The 18,245-nt window shown below is 40.1% G+C and overlaps 1 protein-coding gene across 14 annotated transcripts in view; it reads left to right on the plus strand.

Moving 5' to 3' along the window:
* The first annotated feature begins 128 nt into the window (after positions 1–128).
* Ttll5 (tubulin tyrosine ligase like 5) overlaps positions 129–18,245 on the plus strand; it is a 237,689-nt gene continuing 219,572 nt past the window's right edge. For 6 of the 14 annotated variants that reach the window (XM_048362485.1, XM_048362488.1, XM_048362486.1 and 3 more), the window contains exons 1-3: positions 140–304; positions 1,630–1,799; positions 6,983–7,089. In XM_048362485.1, coding sequence (XP_048218442.1) covers positions 1,726–1,799; positions 6,983–7,089 — 181 coding nt within the window. In that variant the 5' untranslated portion in view covers positions 140–304; positions 1,630–1,725. Of the gene's footprint in view, positions 305–1,629; positions 1,800–6,982; positions 7,090–18,245 lie in introns of those variants that run through there. The other 8 variants (XM_048362478.1, XM_048362482.1, XM_048362483.1 and 5 more) reach the window with 5 other exon arrangements.

The following is an 18,245-nucleotide window of genomic DNA, read 5'->3' on the forward strand; positions in this document are numbered from 1 at the left end:
GGGAATGGGGGAAAAAAATTCCGGTATTCCTCGCTACTAAACAGCGGGTGATGAAGCTTGGGCTCCGCGCCCGCGCTGTACCGTGCCGCGCCGTGATGACGACATCCATTCGCGCCGGGAGCCGAGCGTTGTCCCTCGCCAGGCGGCGGGCGCCTGCGCAGTGGCTCCGAGCACGGGCGGTTGCTTGTTGGTTGTTGTAGTAACCGGGGAAGCTGCCGTGAGCCCGGCTGCGGAAGAAGAAGGGAGGTAGGAGCCGAGCGCGGTCCCCGCCTGCCCGACCCCGAGCCATGGGAAAATGAGACAGGTAAACGCCTGCGCCGGCGCGCTCTGCTACCCGAGGCAGCTGCGCTCCCCGGGCCGGGCGGGCGCCGTCGCCCGCACTTCCCTCCCGGAGACCCGGAGCAGCTGTTGGCTTCCGGGCACACCGAGCTCTAGCGCTACGGTGGGGTGCCCGCGTCTTCCCCGGGCCGGGGGCGCACTGGTCGACCTGCGTGGGGCTGGGGTGAGCGGGAACGGGGCTGAGAGCAGACATCTGAGAAGCCAGTGCCCTTAAGCTTCCCGGGCTGGTCATCGTCCTTGCTCTTGCGGGGAGCCTAGGAAAGGGTTGGCATCCCATCTCTTCCTGCGTGGAATTGGAAGGTTGTGCTTTAACTTTGAAGGACTTCCTCAACATTTTGGGAAAGGTCCAGAAATCCCTTTGGGAATCTTCCTCCGAAGAGAGTTGTTAGATATTATTGTCCCCTTCTCTCCTCCCCCCGCCATCAGTAAGGAATGTTTATCCGGTTCGGTGTTTTCTTATTCATAGCCTCATCATGTATCTTGAATGCATAGAAAAAAAAGAAAGATAGTTTGGAAAGATAGTCCCGAAGTGGTTATTATCTCAGTAATTGGGCTTATTATGGTCATATACTTTGTTTCGAATGGGAAAAAATTTTTGAATTAGAAATGCACTGTTGGAAATGTAATTTTTATGTCCATTTGAGATTCAGATCAGAGTTTGTGATTTTCAGTACTGGGAGAATAGTTATTTAGAATGTTTGGAAGAGCATTTTGATTTTTCCCTCCAGCTAGTTATACGACCTTTTATTAGGGAGAGCGTATTTATTCTTAATAATTCAGTCGAATTGGTTTTACTTAAAATATGGTAACATCTTGCCTGTGGTACTTGTGGTAAGAGTCTAAGAAATATTTGCAAGCTTCTTGAGCCTTGAGTTTTCAATTTTATTTTTAATCTGCGTGTGTAGTAAAGGACTTTGTTTTAGGAAATTAGCTACTGACGTCAGCCTACCTTGAAAGTGAAATGATTTTATCCTTGGGTTTCGAGTTAGATTTGGTCTATTAAAAAAAAGTGAGAAAGCCAAACTTAATAACTTTCAAGTATCAAGTATATACAGCACAGTCAGTGTCTTTGATAATGTTCTTTGTGGCATATGTGAGGTGCTGTAATAGAGGGTAAGCTTCTTATGTAGTGTTGAATTTAGAGATTCAGATCTGGAGGGAGAGACTGACTTGAATCTAAAGATTCAGTACTATTTAAGATTCTGTTTGTTTTCATTATTTGGAAGGTCATCAGCAGAATGAAGCAACAGACAACTGTGTTGTGTTTCAGATCACTTTGCTTTCTCACAGGAATCTGTGCCACCCAAATTGTCTGATCCAGTGAATCTGCCAGAAAAGGTCTGTGAGGCCCCCAGTCTGCTGACTGCATGACAAACTCTAAAGGAAATGCCTATCGTGATGGCCCGGGACCTGGAGGAAACAGCATCATCCTCAGAGGATGAAGAGGTGGTAAGCCAAGAGTAAGTAATTGCAAATCTGCGTTCAGAACTCTTACTTTAGGAGAGAAGATAGATTTTTTTTTTTACTTGAAATGTCTTTTGTCCAATATTCCTTCCTTCAGTATTTATTGTATGATTCTGGTTTTAGCTCAAGCCACCATCAAAGTTGAATTTTATTATTCAGTTCCTGTCATGATGACATAGCTGGACTATGAATGATGATCAGCTCCAGATGTTGTAAAATGCAGGTAGCTGCTCAGGTGAATTTTTGATCAGAGCTTCCAGTGTAGGAGATTTAAAGAATTTTTCTGCATTGAAGAAAAGTCAGTCTCCAAACTCTGATATTGATTGTGTTGTGCTGATTTTCTCAAAGCTTTTGCAATGATGCAGTAGTGGTAATAGGAGAAAGTCACATATGTTAACAGCAACTCTGGGGCAGGGTATTAGAGTTCTATAGCCTGTGCTGCATTACTGAACCACAATGGCTGTCCAGAGATCTCTCAAGCTAAGTCCAGTGTCTGGGTTGTTAGATTCTCATAATTAAAATGAATGATAGTGGTAAGTACAGCTACTGTAGATGATGGGGTGGGCTTTATTTCATTATCTCATTGAATCTGGAAATAAAACTTACATTTTATTTACTCTGTGTATTAAGGTCAGCCTTACAAGTATCCACAAACTTCCTCAGCCTTATGGAGTGTGCTGGCTGGAGAATCATACTTACCTTTCCTGGATTCTAAAAAGCTTTGCTATTTTACCTCCTTTATTATTACTACTTTCACAGAATAAAGGGAGAGACTGGCTTAAGTTGAGATAGGTTTTTAGGTACTCTGTGAATCCTTTAGGATGTATATGTGCCATGTAACCTAAAAAGCAAGGATAATATCTCCCAAGCTCTTTTATTGAGGTGTGGTTAGGACCAAATAGAATAGTGTATGTGAAATTACTTGGTAAATTATAAAGTAACATACACATGTAAGGAGTAATTCTTACCCAATTTAATACTGAATTTATGATAGACTTTTTAATAAGGTAGAAGGTTCCATTAAATATCATTTGAAAAAGATTATTGAAAAAGATTTCTGGACCGGCTTCTCCTCACTGTTAAGATCATAGAAAATAATAGTGATGTGACAGTATATTTGGGTCATTCTCTTTCAGGATAATTAGACAATTCCCTCTGGTTACTTTATCTTCTTGTGCCATTTTGCTTTTAGAGTATTGTCTTTTACCCATTTTATAACAATTTTAACTTCTGTAAGCAGTAGTTTTTCCATTTTTCAAGATTGTTTTTTAACTCCATTATTATTTCTTGTTAATGGGCTTCATGGCTGGACATAAGTAACAGTAATACTACTGTTTGTTATCAGTATTTGTAATTGACTGTAATTGTAATTTGCTGAGTTTTAAGTAGAACTTACTGAAAATGCAGATGCAGCCTTCTCCCACACATCTCTAGATTTCTGGACTTTTTGCTCTGTTTTCTTTTGGACTCCTCCTGTTGATTTAAAAAATATGTTTAGAATTGTTATCATAAAGGTGATATACAGAGGGATTACAGTTACATAAGTCAGATAAAGAGTACATTTCTGTTTGGATATCGTCACCCTTTCTCTCACTCTCCCAGTTTCCTGTTGATTTTTAACTATTAATGTGTTCCTTCAGCTTTTGTCCTGTCCGTCAGACACTTGTTTTGTACATTAGGATGACTATGTCAATTTTTTAAATCCCTGGATCAGAGGTTTACAGTTTAAAAGTTTTAGAAAGTAGACAGTCTTATGTCACTTAAAGATGCAGATTTGATTCAAATATGTATATCCTTATACATTTGTCAGGTTGCCTCAGATCCCTCACCTTTAGTACAATATTACTGCCTGGTGATCCTGGACATAAAGGTTAGAAACTGCCGGGGCAGTTCTTGTTTTGCATAGCATTGTTTCAAATAGTAAGTGTAAAGAAAATATTCTGTATCTTGTTTCGGGTTCCCAAATACAAATTTATATGTAGCAGTGGAAACTTTTCATATAAAAACTTGATACAGCGTTTCTTTGGTCAAGTCTGTCATAAAAGGTGGCTTTATATAAGCTTAAAAAACCAGCAGCAAACAATTGTACCACAGTGAGTGCTGCGGGAGTTAGGGAAGGAGGGCCATCTGCATAGACAGGAGTGCTGGGGAATCTCCCTCGGGATGATAAGACTTGAGATAGGCCATGGGGGGATGGGGCGGGGGCAGGTGGCTTAAGTGGAAGATCTGATGTGGCAGTGGCATGAGGAAGACACTGTGCAGGAATGCCAGAGCTGCTTTCCAGCACTGGAAAGTATGTACTCTTCATGGACAGACGCTACTTGAAAACCAAAGTGTTTTTGGACTTCCAGTAGACTGAATCATAAAACTGGTTCTTTTCAATAATCAAATTCTTGTTCTCTTTCCCATAAAAGCATGTTTTCTTAATATTTAGCAGTTTCTGGTGTGAATGAAAACTTATGATAGAGTCCCAATTTTCAATTTCCAAATCATTGGTAATTTTTTTCCCCTTTAGCACCACCTGGTGGGAGCATGTTTTTAAAGAGAGTTTAGCAATCTGCCTGAAGGTTATTTGAGTTAACCTTACTGAATCAATAATTTATCCAGTCTTTTTATCTCTCTTCTCAGTGGGCTGTAAGTGAAAAGATTTCTCTGTCAGGGATTTGGCTTCCATAGACAGCATTGTTAGGGCCTTCACCCTTCCCAGCTGTGCATCTGTAATTGTGTCCTAACTCCAGTTAGGCTCTTTTAAGCGTAGTCAGAAATCCATTGTTTAGCTGCTGAGGCACAGTGGTGCCAGTTTGTAGCTAGTGTTAGGCTGGCAAGGAACTTAGGATACAGTCCAGAATTTCCGTCCAAACTTCCTAGTTTAGGCTTCCTAATTTTTCTTCTATCCACTTCCTAGTTTAGGCTTCCTAATTTTTCTTTTATCCACTTCCTAGTTTAGGCTTCCTAATTTTTCCTCTATCCACTGACAGGCAAATTATAGTTGGAAGAGATCATAAGAGTCATCTAGCCCAAATGCCTACATTTTACAGGTGTTTAAGATTAAAAAGCAAGCAAGATGCCAAAGAAAAAAATCCTTGCTAAATTGCCTTATGACTCTAAATGAAAAGGAAAACATTCAAATGCTTAGGAAAACTGAGACCTTGTATTTTGTTTTACATCAGAAATGGCTACCTGTTTTAGGCAAGTCATAGCAGAGCATCACAAGAGCCCAATAGCTATACCCTTATGAACACATAAGATGATGCTAAGTGAAATGAATGCCATGTTATGGAAACGATTGTTATATCAAAGTTGTAACTACTTTCAACGTCCCATCTGTATCTGTAGCTTCTATTATTGATGATGTTCTTGTATCACCTTCCAGTGGTTGTACCTACACTATCTCTGTAATCTTATCTGAGTATTTTGGAAACCGGGTATACTGGTATTAGAAGTAGGAAATTGAAAGGGAATACCAAAATTGAGAGACACAGGGTTAAAAAAAAGACAAACAACTACAAAAGCAATACTTGCAAAACTGTTTGGTGAAAGTGAACTGAACACCTCAGAGGGGGAAAGGGAAAAGGGGAGGAGGGAGGAGGATATGAGGGACAGGGTAACAGTACAAGAAATGTATCCAATGCCTAACGTATGAAACTGTAACCTCTCTGTATATCAGTTTGATAATAAAAATTTGAAAAAAAAAAAAAAGAAATAGCTACCTGTAAGACCATTTCTCACTAGTAGGTTTTGTTCTCCAAGTCTAAGCCCAAAGATAATACGCATCCACATTTCATTTCTAGAAAAAAAGAAACGAAATAGGTGTGGTGTTTGCTTTCTTTTCTTGGTAGAAGCTGTTGGCATCTCTACCCAAGCCCACAGACTGCCTAACTTCTAAGTTTGGCAGTCTGGCAAAATTCAGGTCTTTGAAAGCATGGGATGGTGAATCTGTCTTGGCTCAGAAACGTGGTATAGCTTTTATGGTCATGTGAATTGTACAAAGAGGAGTGAATCTTGGCTGAATAGATATTATTCCATTTAAGGGATTGATTAGATTGCCAACGAATTGAGTTTGAGGTGTTCGTTGTACAAAACTTCACTGAAATGTAATTATGTAAATGGCAAAAGGTAGAAAGAACACAGACAGTGGGTCCAGAACTTGTGCAGTTACTCATCCGTCTCTATGACCTTTGGCAAACAGCTGAACCTCCTTGAGACACTTGTTTCTGTTTTAGTGTGGTCAAGACAGGGAGAAACTTTTTTTTTGCCTTATTTTTGGCATATAGGAAAGAGTCAATTCATTGATTCCTCCCCCCTTTCTATACATATTGGCCCTAAGGAAGTTTAAAGATTTTCCTAATCTGTGAAGTTTGAAACTGAGCCTTCCGAAGGGCAAGGAAAGCCAGATATAAGCCAGAAATCCCTATCTGCTCTATGTTTTATACTGGAGGAAGATAGATGTTTTTCCATTTACCATAGGTTTTCTTTAAAATATTTGATTTTAATTTGGTACTTCTTTTAATTTAGGCTTCCTAGCTTAAAATATTAGGGTAGATGATCAGATTAGCTTGGAAAGTAACAGTTGGGCATAAAGGAGGCATATATTATTATTGAGAATATACTATTTAGGATTTTTATGTGTTCAAGATATTAACACATAAATCATCCTAAATAAGAAAGGAAATTCATTAAATCATATTTAGGCAGGGATTGACTCTACAACAGTATTGCCCAGGATCTCATTTTTGTCTTCCCAATCTTGCTCCCACTAACTTCTTCCTTTACTAACAGCTGTAGGCTTTCCCCTCAGCATCACAAAATGGTTCTTGCAGTTCTAGATTTCTTCTTCTCATCTTACAACATGAAGAAAAAGAAAGGCCATCACCTGTATTTGCTACAGAAGAGAAAGAAATTATTGCTTCGTCGAAGGGTCTCTGAATATGTTTCATAGGCTCTGTTTGGTTCTCGTGCTTATCCTGGAAACAGTCACTAAAATCCAGTAATGGAACTAATCCAGGCCCATCCCAGTGATGGGGTTGAGTTAATCTTAAACACATGGCTAAGAGTGGCAGCTGAGTGATTTCCTATAGACTAGGGCTCACATTTGAGAAGGAGGAGAAAAGTTGCTGCTCCGCTCCAGTAGCTCCGATTTTGAGCTGTAAATGATCTAAGCCCTTTGTCGTGATTGTAGGGATCATCCATGTATCATGTGGACCGGAGGCTGCAGGAGAATTCCAGTTTTGGTATTCCATGCTGAGGCTATTCTGACAAAGGACAACAACATTCGAGGAATTGGAGGTAGGTCTAACATCTACAGAGGGAAGAGTTGGAAGGACCCTGGAAACAATGAGACACATAGATAGGGAAAAGGCTTTGGCTTTTAGAAAAATCTATTGATTGAATGATTATTTGAAATTTCACAAATTGTTTCTTGTATACATTTTTCTCTGATTTTTTTTGTTTTATTTGCTTTCGAAACTTGATACTTTTTCCATTCTGGCCTCAAATTTTTGATCCCTTTGCCTTGTCTTGCAGGTAGTAGGAATTATGTGCACCCTACCACACCTACCTTTTTTTTTTTTTAAACCTGGGCCTTGAATTCAGGGCTGGGCTTTGTCCCTGAGCCACTCTGTGTTCAAGGCAAGTGTTCTACCACAGCACCACTCTGGCTCTTTCTGTTTATGTGGTACTGAGGAATTGAACCCAGGGCTTCATGCATGCTAGGCAAGCACTCTACCACGAAGCCACATTCCCAGCCTAATTTTTATTAAAATTTTTTTGATATGGCATTGAGGATCAAATACAAAGCCTTGCATATACTCAGCAGGTGCTGTATTACTTGAGCTATAACACCAACAACCCCGTTTAACCATTTTAGACTTATGATTTATTAGCATTTAGCACACCATGTTGTATAGCCATCATCACTGTCTAGTTTCAGGACATTTTTATCACTCCCAATGTAAAGTCTGTACTAGTCATCACTCATTCTCCATTTCTCTATACCACTAGTCCCTAGCAACTAGGGCCTACTACTGTATGTAGATTTTAATTCTAGATATTCCATATAAACGGGGTCACACAGCTTGTGGTATGAATGTTTATCCATTTTTCATGTTTCCTGGATAAATAATATTTCATTCAATAATTATATCCATTCCTCAGTTAATAGACACTTGCAGTAGTCCTACCTTCTGGCTCTCCTGTGTAATACTGTTGTACGTATTGGTGGACAAGTTTTTGTTTGACCACCTATTTTTAATTACTTTGAGTATTACCCAGGAATGGATTTGTCAGGTTATTCTTTGTTTAACTTGTTAAATAATTGTCAATTTGTCTTCGACAGCAATTACGTCATTTTACATTCCTACCAACAGTGTGTATCAACATGTATATGCACTCCAATTTTTTCCACATCCTTACTAACACTTACTATTTTCTACTTTCTAGATTATATTCATCTAATGCATTTAGAAATGCCATCTCACCATGGCTTTGATTTGCATTTCCCTGTTGACCCTTAACATTAAGTATCTTTTCATATGATTGTTGGCTGTTTGTACATCTTATTTGGAGAAATGTCTACTTAAGGTCTTTGCCTTTGTCTTTTTTTGTTGTTGAGTTGTGAGAGTTCTTTGTACATTGTGAATATTAAATCATTATCAAATATATGATTTGCAAATATTTTCCTCCTCAGTGAATTCTTTATGCATGTTTGGCATTGTTTATATTGTTCATTAGTGACAGATTTTAGTTTGGGTGACTTTCAATTTATCTAATTTTTCCTATTGTTGCTTATATTTTATATTGTATCTAGAAGCCATTGCCTGCCCAAGGTTATAATCCTTTGATATTTTTCTAAGACTTATAGTTCAAGATGTGGTTTTGGAGTTAAGTAGTCTTTGATTCATTCAGGTTGAGTTAACATTTTTTGTAGTATTAAATAAAAGTCCACTGTCCACAGCATGTGGACATACAGCTCTAGCATGTTTAGTTGAAGAGACTCTTTCCACTGAATTGGTCTTTGCCCTCTTGTCAAAAATCAGTTCACCATAGACCTATGGGTTTATATCTACACTCATTCATGCCATTGGTCTGTACATTTATCCTTGTGCCAATATCACAGTGTTGTTTGTTTGTGTCAATTCTGGACTTGAACTTGGGGCCTCATGCTCTCACTTGGCTTTTTCGCCCAAGGCTTGAATCACACCTGTAGTTCTGGATTTTGCTGGTTAATTGGAGGTAAGAAATTCATGGGCTTTTTTTTTGCCCAGGCTGGCTTTTGAACTAGGATCCTCAGATCAGCCTCCAAAATAGCTACAATTACAGGTGTGAGCCACCAGCACGCGACACAACACTGTTTTGATTACTATTCCTTTGTGTTAAGTTTCAAAATAAGGAAATTCAAATCCTCTTGCATTGTTCTTTTTCAAGATTGTCTCTGCTGTACAGGGCTTCTTGCAATTCCATATGAATTTTAGAATCAGTTTTTCTGTCTCTGTAAAATTGCCTGTTGGGATATTGGTAGGGAATGCACCTAATCTGCAAATCACTGAAAACTGTTCTGAGCCTAAGGTTAGACTGTAGCTATTTTCAAAGATTGTAATATTATGAGTCAGGACTGTCTTGTTTGTTTGAAAGAGTTTGTTCTGTACTTGTACTCTTGGTCAATGGTTCAAATTTCAGCTTTGCATTTATTAGCTGTGAGTCTTGGGCAAGTCACTTAAGCTCTGTTTAATAGCTTAGCTAAGCGAGGATTATCCCCATTTACCTACTTTGCAGGCAGTGTATCAAGTGCAATTTTTAAAATGCCTAGTACTCCAAAGTTGTGCCATTCATTCTATTTACTGAATAGAATTAGCTCTTTTTTTAAATGATTTTAAGATCTCATTATTCCACAATAAGCTAGAAGTTCATAGAATTGCAAACTTTCTTTGGGGATTTGGATGCTCCTCTCTCCCAAAGGTACTTGTGTTCCAAACCCCTCAGCAAGTTGCTAGGTTACCACTTAAAGGGACATGGTTCATTCATGTTCTCTGAAGCCTGATAACTGAAGACTCTACTGAGAAACTCTGTTTTATAGATGATTCAAACCATAAAGGCATCCATGGGTAACACAGGTGAATAATACCCCCCAAACATGCTTCTTTTGGTCTGCTTGTCACATAAAACAGTCTATCTATTCTATGACAATAAGCAGACCCTTCTTTTTGAATACCTACCATTTATGGAAAAGTAATATCCACCAGTAGTTACCCCACTATTGAAATGATTAGTATTTTCTAGAACTTACATCTTTTTTCTTTACACGTACCTATGGTTAAAGAAAAAGCCACTAAAAACATTTCTCAAATTCTGTACTTTTAATTTTTTTCCTATTTTTCTCAGTTTCTTGAGTTTTAATCATTTTATTCACCTTCCTTTATGAAGAAAACAATTAGTTTTTACTAGTGGCTACCCTAGTTTTCTGAATTGTTGAACACACTTTTTTGTTGTTGTTTGTTGTGAGGCTTGAACTCAGGGCCTGGGCAATGTCCCTGAGGCTCTTTGTGCTCAAGACTAGCACTCTGCCACTTAAGCCACAGCACCACTTCCAATTTTTGAATGGTTAATTGGATCTAAGAGTTTCAAGGGGACTTTTCTGCCCGGGTTGGATTCGAACTGTAATCCTCAGATCTCAGCCTCCTGAGTAGATAGGATTATAAGTATGAGCCACTGCTGCCCGGTTGGTTTATAAAAACTTGTTGTTGTTGTTGTCTTAAATAGCTGACAAGGGACATAGATCTGCTTAGGTATAAGCCTATGGATAAATCCTCCTGAGAAGTTATCTGGGACAGTAATTACCTTCTGTTCATATCATAGTGTTAGATTCAGCTTTATTCCAGTTATTCTTGTATTCTTGTATTCACTGACTAATTTTAATTTGGAGCAGTATAATTTCTCATGTTTTATTGTGAAATACTCCAGAAATAAGGCCTTTTCCTCAATACAACCTTTTTCTTCCAAACTGTATGTGCTTTAAAGTTGTACATGGGATTACATTCTAAAGGCAACAGAAGTCTTCTCAGCTTAAAGTTTTCACAGAATGAAACATCTTTTTATAATTTGCCTTTCAGTATGTCTATTTAGTAAGTTTATATAGCAACAGAAGTATGATGCAAGCTATGTATGTAAATTAAAATTTGAAAAATGAATTCAATAAAATATATCTTTTATTTAACCTGACATATCCAAAATATCACTTTGACATTTATTCAATACAAAACATTATTAATGGGATATTTTATATCTAGTGTGAATTTTACCCTTGTATATCTTAATTTGGTGTCAAATTTTCATTGGAAATATTTGATTTGTGTCATAAACATTATAGTTGAAAAAAATTAACTCATATAGTTAACTTGCTTCAAAGATATTTTCTGATGATTTTTTTTTCCTTTTTATGGTACTGGGTATTGACACAAGGGCCTTGTGTATGTTAATCCTGTACTGGGCCAGTGAACTACACTCCTAGCCCCTATTTTCTAATAACTTAGTCACGTATCCACTTTTAAATGTAATTTTAATTATGTAAACTAAAATAAAGGCAGGTGCCTGTGGGCTCACCCCTGTAATACTACTGAGGAGGCTGAGATCAGAGAATCACACAGTTTGGAGCTAGTCTGGGCAGAAATGTCTCTGTTAGACTTTTTTTTTTTTTCGCCAGCCCTGGGCCTTGGACTCAGGGCCTGAGCACTGTCCCTGGCTTCTTTTTGCTCAAGGCTAGCACTCTGCCACTTGAGCCACAGCACCACTTCTGGCCGTTTTCTGTATATGTGGTGTTGGGAGATTGAACCCAGGGCTTCATGCATACGAGGCAAGCACTCTTGCCACTAGGCCATATTCCCAGCCCCTCTGTTAGACTCTTATATCCAAGTAACCACTCAAAACTTGGAAGTGGTGCTGTGGCTCAAAGTGGTAAAGCACTGACTTTGAGGAAAAGAGCTCAGGGACAGCGTCAGGCCTTGTGTTCAAGCCCCAAGACCAACAGCAACAACAAAATATTTTCTGTCATACTAGTCACATCTCAAATGTTTATTAGTCACATCTCAAATGTTTATTAGTCATATATGAATGACTATTATATTGGACAATATTAGTACAGTCCAGATTTCTCATTCTAGGGAACAGTAACTCCTCCCTTGTCATTGGAGGAGTTATTCCTCTTTTCTAAAAATTGAAAGGATCAGTTTTATCTTCATTTTGATTTCCTATGCTATTTTTTTTCCATTGCTGGGGGCTGAATTTAGAGCCTTGTACTTACTAGGCAAGTATTCTTCCTCAGGGCTAAATCCCTAGCCCCTCCCAAGCTATTTTTGTCTAAATCCTTAGAGACCTTCACTGCTCCCTGGGTACCTCTGTAGTGGCAGCCACATTTTTGTCAGTCAACCTAGAACTTGTTGTTAGGAGATTTACTTTAAGTTGCCTCCTAGGGCACATGTGATTAGTTGGGGAGGAGGTATTGGTAATTGTTCACAGGCTTAGAAAGAGCATGTTTGGTTGGTAGCTAGTAATGAAGGAGTACTGTGTCCTGCCTTTTGCCTCATGTTTGTGTGTGCTCTGGTTTTTAAGGCTTGAATTGTGGGCTTGGGCACTGTCCTAGAGCATTTTTGCTCAAGGCTAGCACTCTACCACTTGAGCCACAGCCCCATTTCCAGCTTTTTGGTAGTTTATTAGTGATAAGAGACTCATAGAGTTTCCTGCCTAGGCTGGCTTCAAACCTCGATCCTCAGATTTCAGCATCCTAAGTAGCTAAGATTATAGTCATGAGCCACTGGTGCTCAGCTTCTTATTTTGTATGCAAGAAAATAAAGGGTAAAATGGCCCTTTCTTGGACAGTTTGGTAGGTTCAGTTTACAGCAACAGTTCAAGCCCAAGTATATTAGTCAGGTCCTCTGGAAACACAGAGTTAAATATTTTATGTGCATGCATAAAACACACACACACACACACACACACACACACACACACTTTTTGGTCAAGCTCTCAATGGAGTGAATGATATGCACCCACACTGGGGAGGTTAATTTGCTTTACACTTATCTCACACATGCAAATGTTAATCTCATTTGGACAGGTTCACTCAGAAATAATGTTTAACCATATGTCTGGGTATTCTGTAGGCCAGTTAAGATGACCCATTAAATTAACCATCACAGGCTGAACATTGGTGGCTCACACCTGTAATCCTAGCTACTCAAGGAGGCTGAGATCTGAGGATCGTGGTTCAACGCCAACCCAGGCAGTAAAGTCTGCAAGACTCTTTCTTTCCCCCCCTTGCTTTCTTCTGGATTTTAATAAGTTTAGCAGTTACAGGTAAAGCAGGTGGAGAAAATGGCTTTTGAGAGATTTCAAAAAAAAGTGAAATAACTTCATTTCAGGCTGGTTGGTCATTGAGTGTGGCTCTGTTCAGCACAAGGCGCCCCGAAGTTTTGTGGTCCTCGTGGCTTGTCCTGGTGTCTGACTCCTTCTGTGTTTCTTTTTTATTCACAAGCAGGCATCTTTATAGAGCTTTATCTACTGGGCAAAGCAGATAACTATAAAATAAATAGAAACAAAATTATGTTCATGTAAATTTTCCTGCCTGAGGGTTCCAACCGCAGGCTAGTTGTCCTTAGGAAAATGGGCAGAAAAACGGAGTCAGTATTCTAATCCTCAGTTTTTAAAAAATGTTTCATAATATTCTATTTCCTTATGATATACAAATGCCCCTTGCTTTACTACCATAAGCCCAGTGAAGCCATTGTCAATTGAAAGTAACAAAAGTCTAAAATGTTTCCAACCAGGCATGGTGATATATGCCTATAATCCCATCCTTTGGGACGGGGAGGCAGTCTGGATTGCACAGTGATCTCTGCCTGAAAAACAAAAGAAAATGGCTTACTCCCTGGTCGGTGACATCTAGTCTCAGCCTGATCAACTTAAGCAGCATACAGTAGGGTCCTCTTCAAGCAACTATTGTCCTAGGAGACAACCACTCACACTCTAGTTAAAGTCAGCAAAGAAAGTGAGAGGAGGGGCCCAGCAGCTGGACACAAGCGCCAAGGGTCTACTCTCCAAGGATGTGGACAGTCTTACTGATACTGAGAGGCGATATGGGTAGTGATGGAGGTACCAGCAAGGTCTGAGGGGTGAATGAGGGATTTAAGTCAGGCCACAGTAGCCAGCTCTTCTGAATTTTCTCCCCCTGCTCTCCCAAAGCTTTGTTCCCAGAGTCTGTGAATTCTTATCTCCAACAAACTACTCAGAAAAAGTCAGAAGTGGTCCTGTGGCTCAAATGGTAGAGTGCTAGCCTTGAGCCAAAGAAGCACAGGGACAGCACTTAGGCTTGAGTTCAAGCTCTAGGACTGGGGAAGAAAAAAACCAAAAAGCTAAGGTTGCCAGGTTTTTAAAGAGAAGCTCAAGTGTAGCTTTAAATGAATTCATACACTTTTCAAAACCAATTGTGAATTCAAATTTATGTAACAATACTATAAATACTAGAAAAACTGTATCTGTAGGCTGGGTCTGCTCCTTAGTCACCAGTTTATAACCTTTAGACTAAGGTATGTTATATACCGTTAACCAGCTTATTGCACACAAAGCAAGACTGAACTCGGAGTATTTAATCTCCAGTTAAGCACCCCCAAAAACATGATGTGGAGCTGTGACTCAAGCGATAGAATGTTAGCCTTGAGCAAAAAAAGCTCAGGGACTGTGGCCAGGCCCCTAACAAGCCCTGGGATGGGCACAAAACAAGCAAACAAAAAACCGTCAGGCAAGTTTAAAGAACAGTACAGTGAACCCATGTATATTCCCCCTAGGTCCACCACATATGAACATTTTACAATATTAATGTTTCTTTCTGTCTCTGAATTGGCTCAAATCCTCCTTGGCCTAATTTGTTATTCAGCACGCATCTCTTGAGAACAAGGGTATCTTCTCTAGCTGTGCAGTAAGCTGTTGGTAAAATGCTATTACCTCATCCAAAGCCCCTGCACAGTTTTCTCTTGCTCTGATTTTGTCCTCTTTAGCTATTTTGGTTTGTTTTTCTATCCAAGATGAAAGATTACATTTAATTGTTAAAGTTCTTTAGTCTGCCTTTTTTTTTTTTTGCCAGTCCTGGGGCTTGGACTCAGGGCCTGAGCGCTGTCCCTGGCTTCTTTTTGCTCAAGGCAAGCACTCTACCACTTGAGGCATAGCGCCACTTCCCGCTTTTTCTGTTTATGTGGTGCTGAGGAATTGAACCGAGGGCCTCATGCATGCTAGGCAAGTACTCTACCACTAAGCCACATTGCCAGCCCCTTTTATCTACAACTGTTTCTCAGACTTCAATTTTTTTCAAAGATTCCAGACTAATTATTTATTCAGAAATTCTTGTTTAATCTATATCTTTGTCAGTTTCCACATGTTTGGATCTGATTTTTTTTTTTTAATATAGGTGAGACTATTCCTTAATGAAGCTGTGCTCTTCTCTGTGTATCAACTTTGGGACTCATTGTGTCATTATTTTGTATTACTAGCTTCATCATTTAAAGATAGTGTCCAGTTTATTGCTTTTTTTGTAAAGGTGCCATCTACTCCTTTGTTAGAAGCATTCTCTGGAATGATACCTGGGATACCTGGGATGTTTGAGCATCCTGTTTTCTGATAGTTTCTTACCTGTTGCTATCTACTCATACTTGTCTGAGATGATTTTCCCTTTTTCTCTCTCCTCCTACATTTACTGGCTAGATTTTCTGCAAAGTACTTGCCCTCTATGGTAGGCAGTAGAGTAGTATCCCAAAGATGTCTACCTTCTAATTCTAAAAAGAATCATTTAAATGGAAAAGGAAGGAAGAGGAGGAGTCAGTGATGTGTTTGTTGTGAGAAGGATTAGGCCAGCCAGTGTTGTGCCAAGTTGCAAGACCACCCCCAAGAAGACCACCGAGATTCAGACACTCCGAAATGCAAAAGCAAGGCAAGGCTTTATTTAACGAGCTGCCAACTCGGGCCTCGTCCTACCCACCGACACAGCGGAGGTTAGGAGGAAGCCCCGAGCTGTGATTACACAGGGCTTATAAAGGCAAAGAACAAGGTTACAACAATCAGCTGTGCAAGCAAGATTAGGACACAGGTACAAATCTGATTGGCTCAGGGTTCGATTCTAAAATGGGGTTCACGTGATGGGGCCTGACTTCAAAGTCTGGCACCTCATTTCCCCCTTTTTCTTTTTGGTACCTTGGGAGCCAATCATGGCTCCATTCTGTCCATTTCAATGGCTTGCATGTCTAGGGGATGATATAGAGGTAAGGCATGGGCCAGTAGGGCCCAATGTAGTAACCAAAGAGCCTGTCACCATTTCTTACAAGAATAGTCTCTGTACCTCTGTTTTGCATGCCTCTAGTTTATCCTGCCTCATCTTCCCAAAAACAACTCTGGTCCCTTGATTTTAAAGGGGGGCTGATGGGCGAAGATCATCCATCTTCTGTAACTTCTTCAGGCTGACTCAGGGGCGTAGACCTTACCTAGCCAGGAACCTATAACCTTAGTCTCAGTCTTGAGGCGAAGGCAAAGCAGCTGAGTTGGGTGCTTGGAGACCTCCCATGTTCCATCACGGTAGTTGTCATCCAGGGCAAAGGGGTCAGCTGGCCTGGCGTGGAAGCAATGAACCCAAGTGGCGATGCTGTCTAGGGTCCCTTCCACCGTGGTTCTAAGGAGTTCAGTCTCCTGGGTAGGATTTCTTTCAGGATCTTCTTAGCCACTACATTCGCAGTCTCATGCTTTGTTGGATAGACTTCAACCCATCCTGAAAAGGTGTCTACAAAAACTAGCAAATATTTGTAATTTCTGTGAAATCTACTTCCCAATACACGCCTGGCCTATTCCCACAGAGGCGAGCTCCTTTAGTAATCTGTTCATTGGGGGCATTGGTAAGCTGACAGATCTTGCAATTTTTAACAATATACCTTTGCAGGCCTTTAACAGATCTCAATAAGGACACAATCTCAGGTCTACAAGCTTTCTTTACTAAACAGATGTATGAGCTTAAAATTCTCACTGCCAGTCAGGGCTTTGAGTAAATGCGGGGGGGGGTGAGATTTTAATCTAGCCTCTCATTTGACAAACTTACCCTTACTAACCACTATCACAGATGACTGGCAAATTCCTGCCCAGTAGACAGACATGGGCATTGGAAAGGCATGCTTATGAACTATTCTTCTAGGACTTCCCGGCTTTAACTTTTGAAAGGCCAACAGTAGTGACTCTAGGATCTGACACCATCTCTGCCATCCAAGCAGTGGCTTACTGCCTCTGGATGCTCCATCACTTTTGTCCCAGGAGGAGTGACTTTCGACTTGGACTCAGGGCCTGAGTGCTGTCCCTCAGCTCTCCAGCTCAAGACTAGCACCGTACCACTTTTGAGCTCCACACTACTCCGTTCCCAGCACTCTGCTGGCTGATTAGAGACAAGTCTCTCACAGGGACCTTTCTTTGCCCGGGCTGGCTTCGAACTGCAGATTCAGATCAATGAGTCTTATAAGGGGCCACTTTACTCCAATTATAAGCAACAAGGTGGTCCACACAGAGGTACAAGGTGGTCCACACAGAAGTAGTTTTTAAGCATGCTCTCTTACCTGGAACTTATTAAGGGTCAGTATTAGATCTTGACAAACTTGTAGGAATCACCTGTGCTTCTCTGTGGGCCTGCTGGAAACTGTTACAAAAAACCTACAAAGAAGCTGGAATGGCAATTAAACATTTTGGTAGCCATAATTCTCTTTTTCTCACTTTGCAATAATTATTTAGGACAATTTTACTTCCAAATTTCTTATCTAGAAATGTATTCTTGATTTCCAAAGCCTTTTTAACACTAACACAACACTTTAGCTTTTATCTGCATCGGAAAAACTGAAGCTCACAGGCAGTCTGAAACCAGGTGCCGCCCTTTGCTTACGGGCTGCTTGTTTCAAAAGAGCCTTTTTTTTTTTTTTCTTCAGTCCCAGTTACTGCATGGCATGAAGACCTTTGAATTTAAACTTAGTTTTGCATCATACTGCAGTCTTGAACATGTTCACACTCACACATGCACACACACATTTTCAAAAGATCTTAAAGCACACTGAATAAGCATCGGCCGTACATTTTAAGACAAAAACCTTTAACAAATGATTTTAGCATTCTCCAGCCTCATTTTCCAGGGCTTGATAGTTTTAGTAAAACATTTTTAGTCTTAGTAAAACATTTTAGCGCACCAAACAATTTTCTGCTTAAGAAGGCTGGGTGGGGGTCCCCCTAGAGTTCTTTCTGTGGACACTCACACTCTGATTGTGAACCATCGCCTGTACATCTTTCCAATGAGCTATGCAGGTTTGACACAAAAGAGACTGTTAGACTTACAAACAACACAGAGATGACAGCGCAGCATGGTGAGGTCACTCCCTGCCACCTGTGGG

This window comes from Perognathus longimembris, chromosome 14 (genome assembly GCF_023159225.1).
Source record: "Perognathus longimembris pacificus isolate PPM17 chromosome 14, ASM2315922v1, whole genome shotgun sequence".
Lineage (NCBI taxonomy): Eukaryota > Metazoa > Chordata > Mammalia > Rodentia > Heteromyidae > Perognathus > Perognathus longimembris.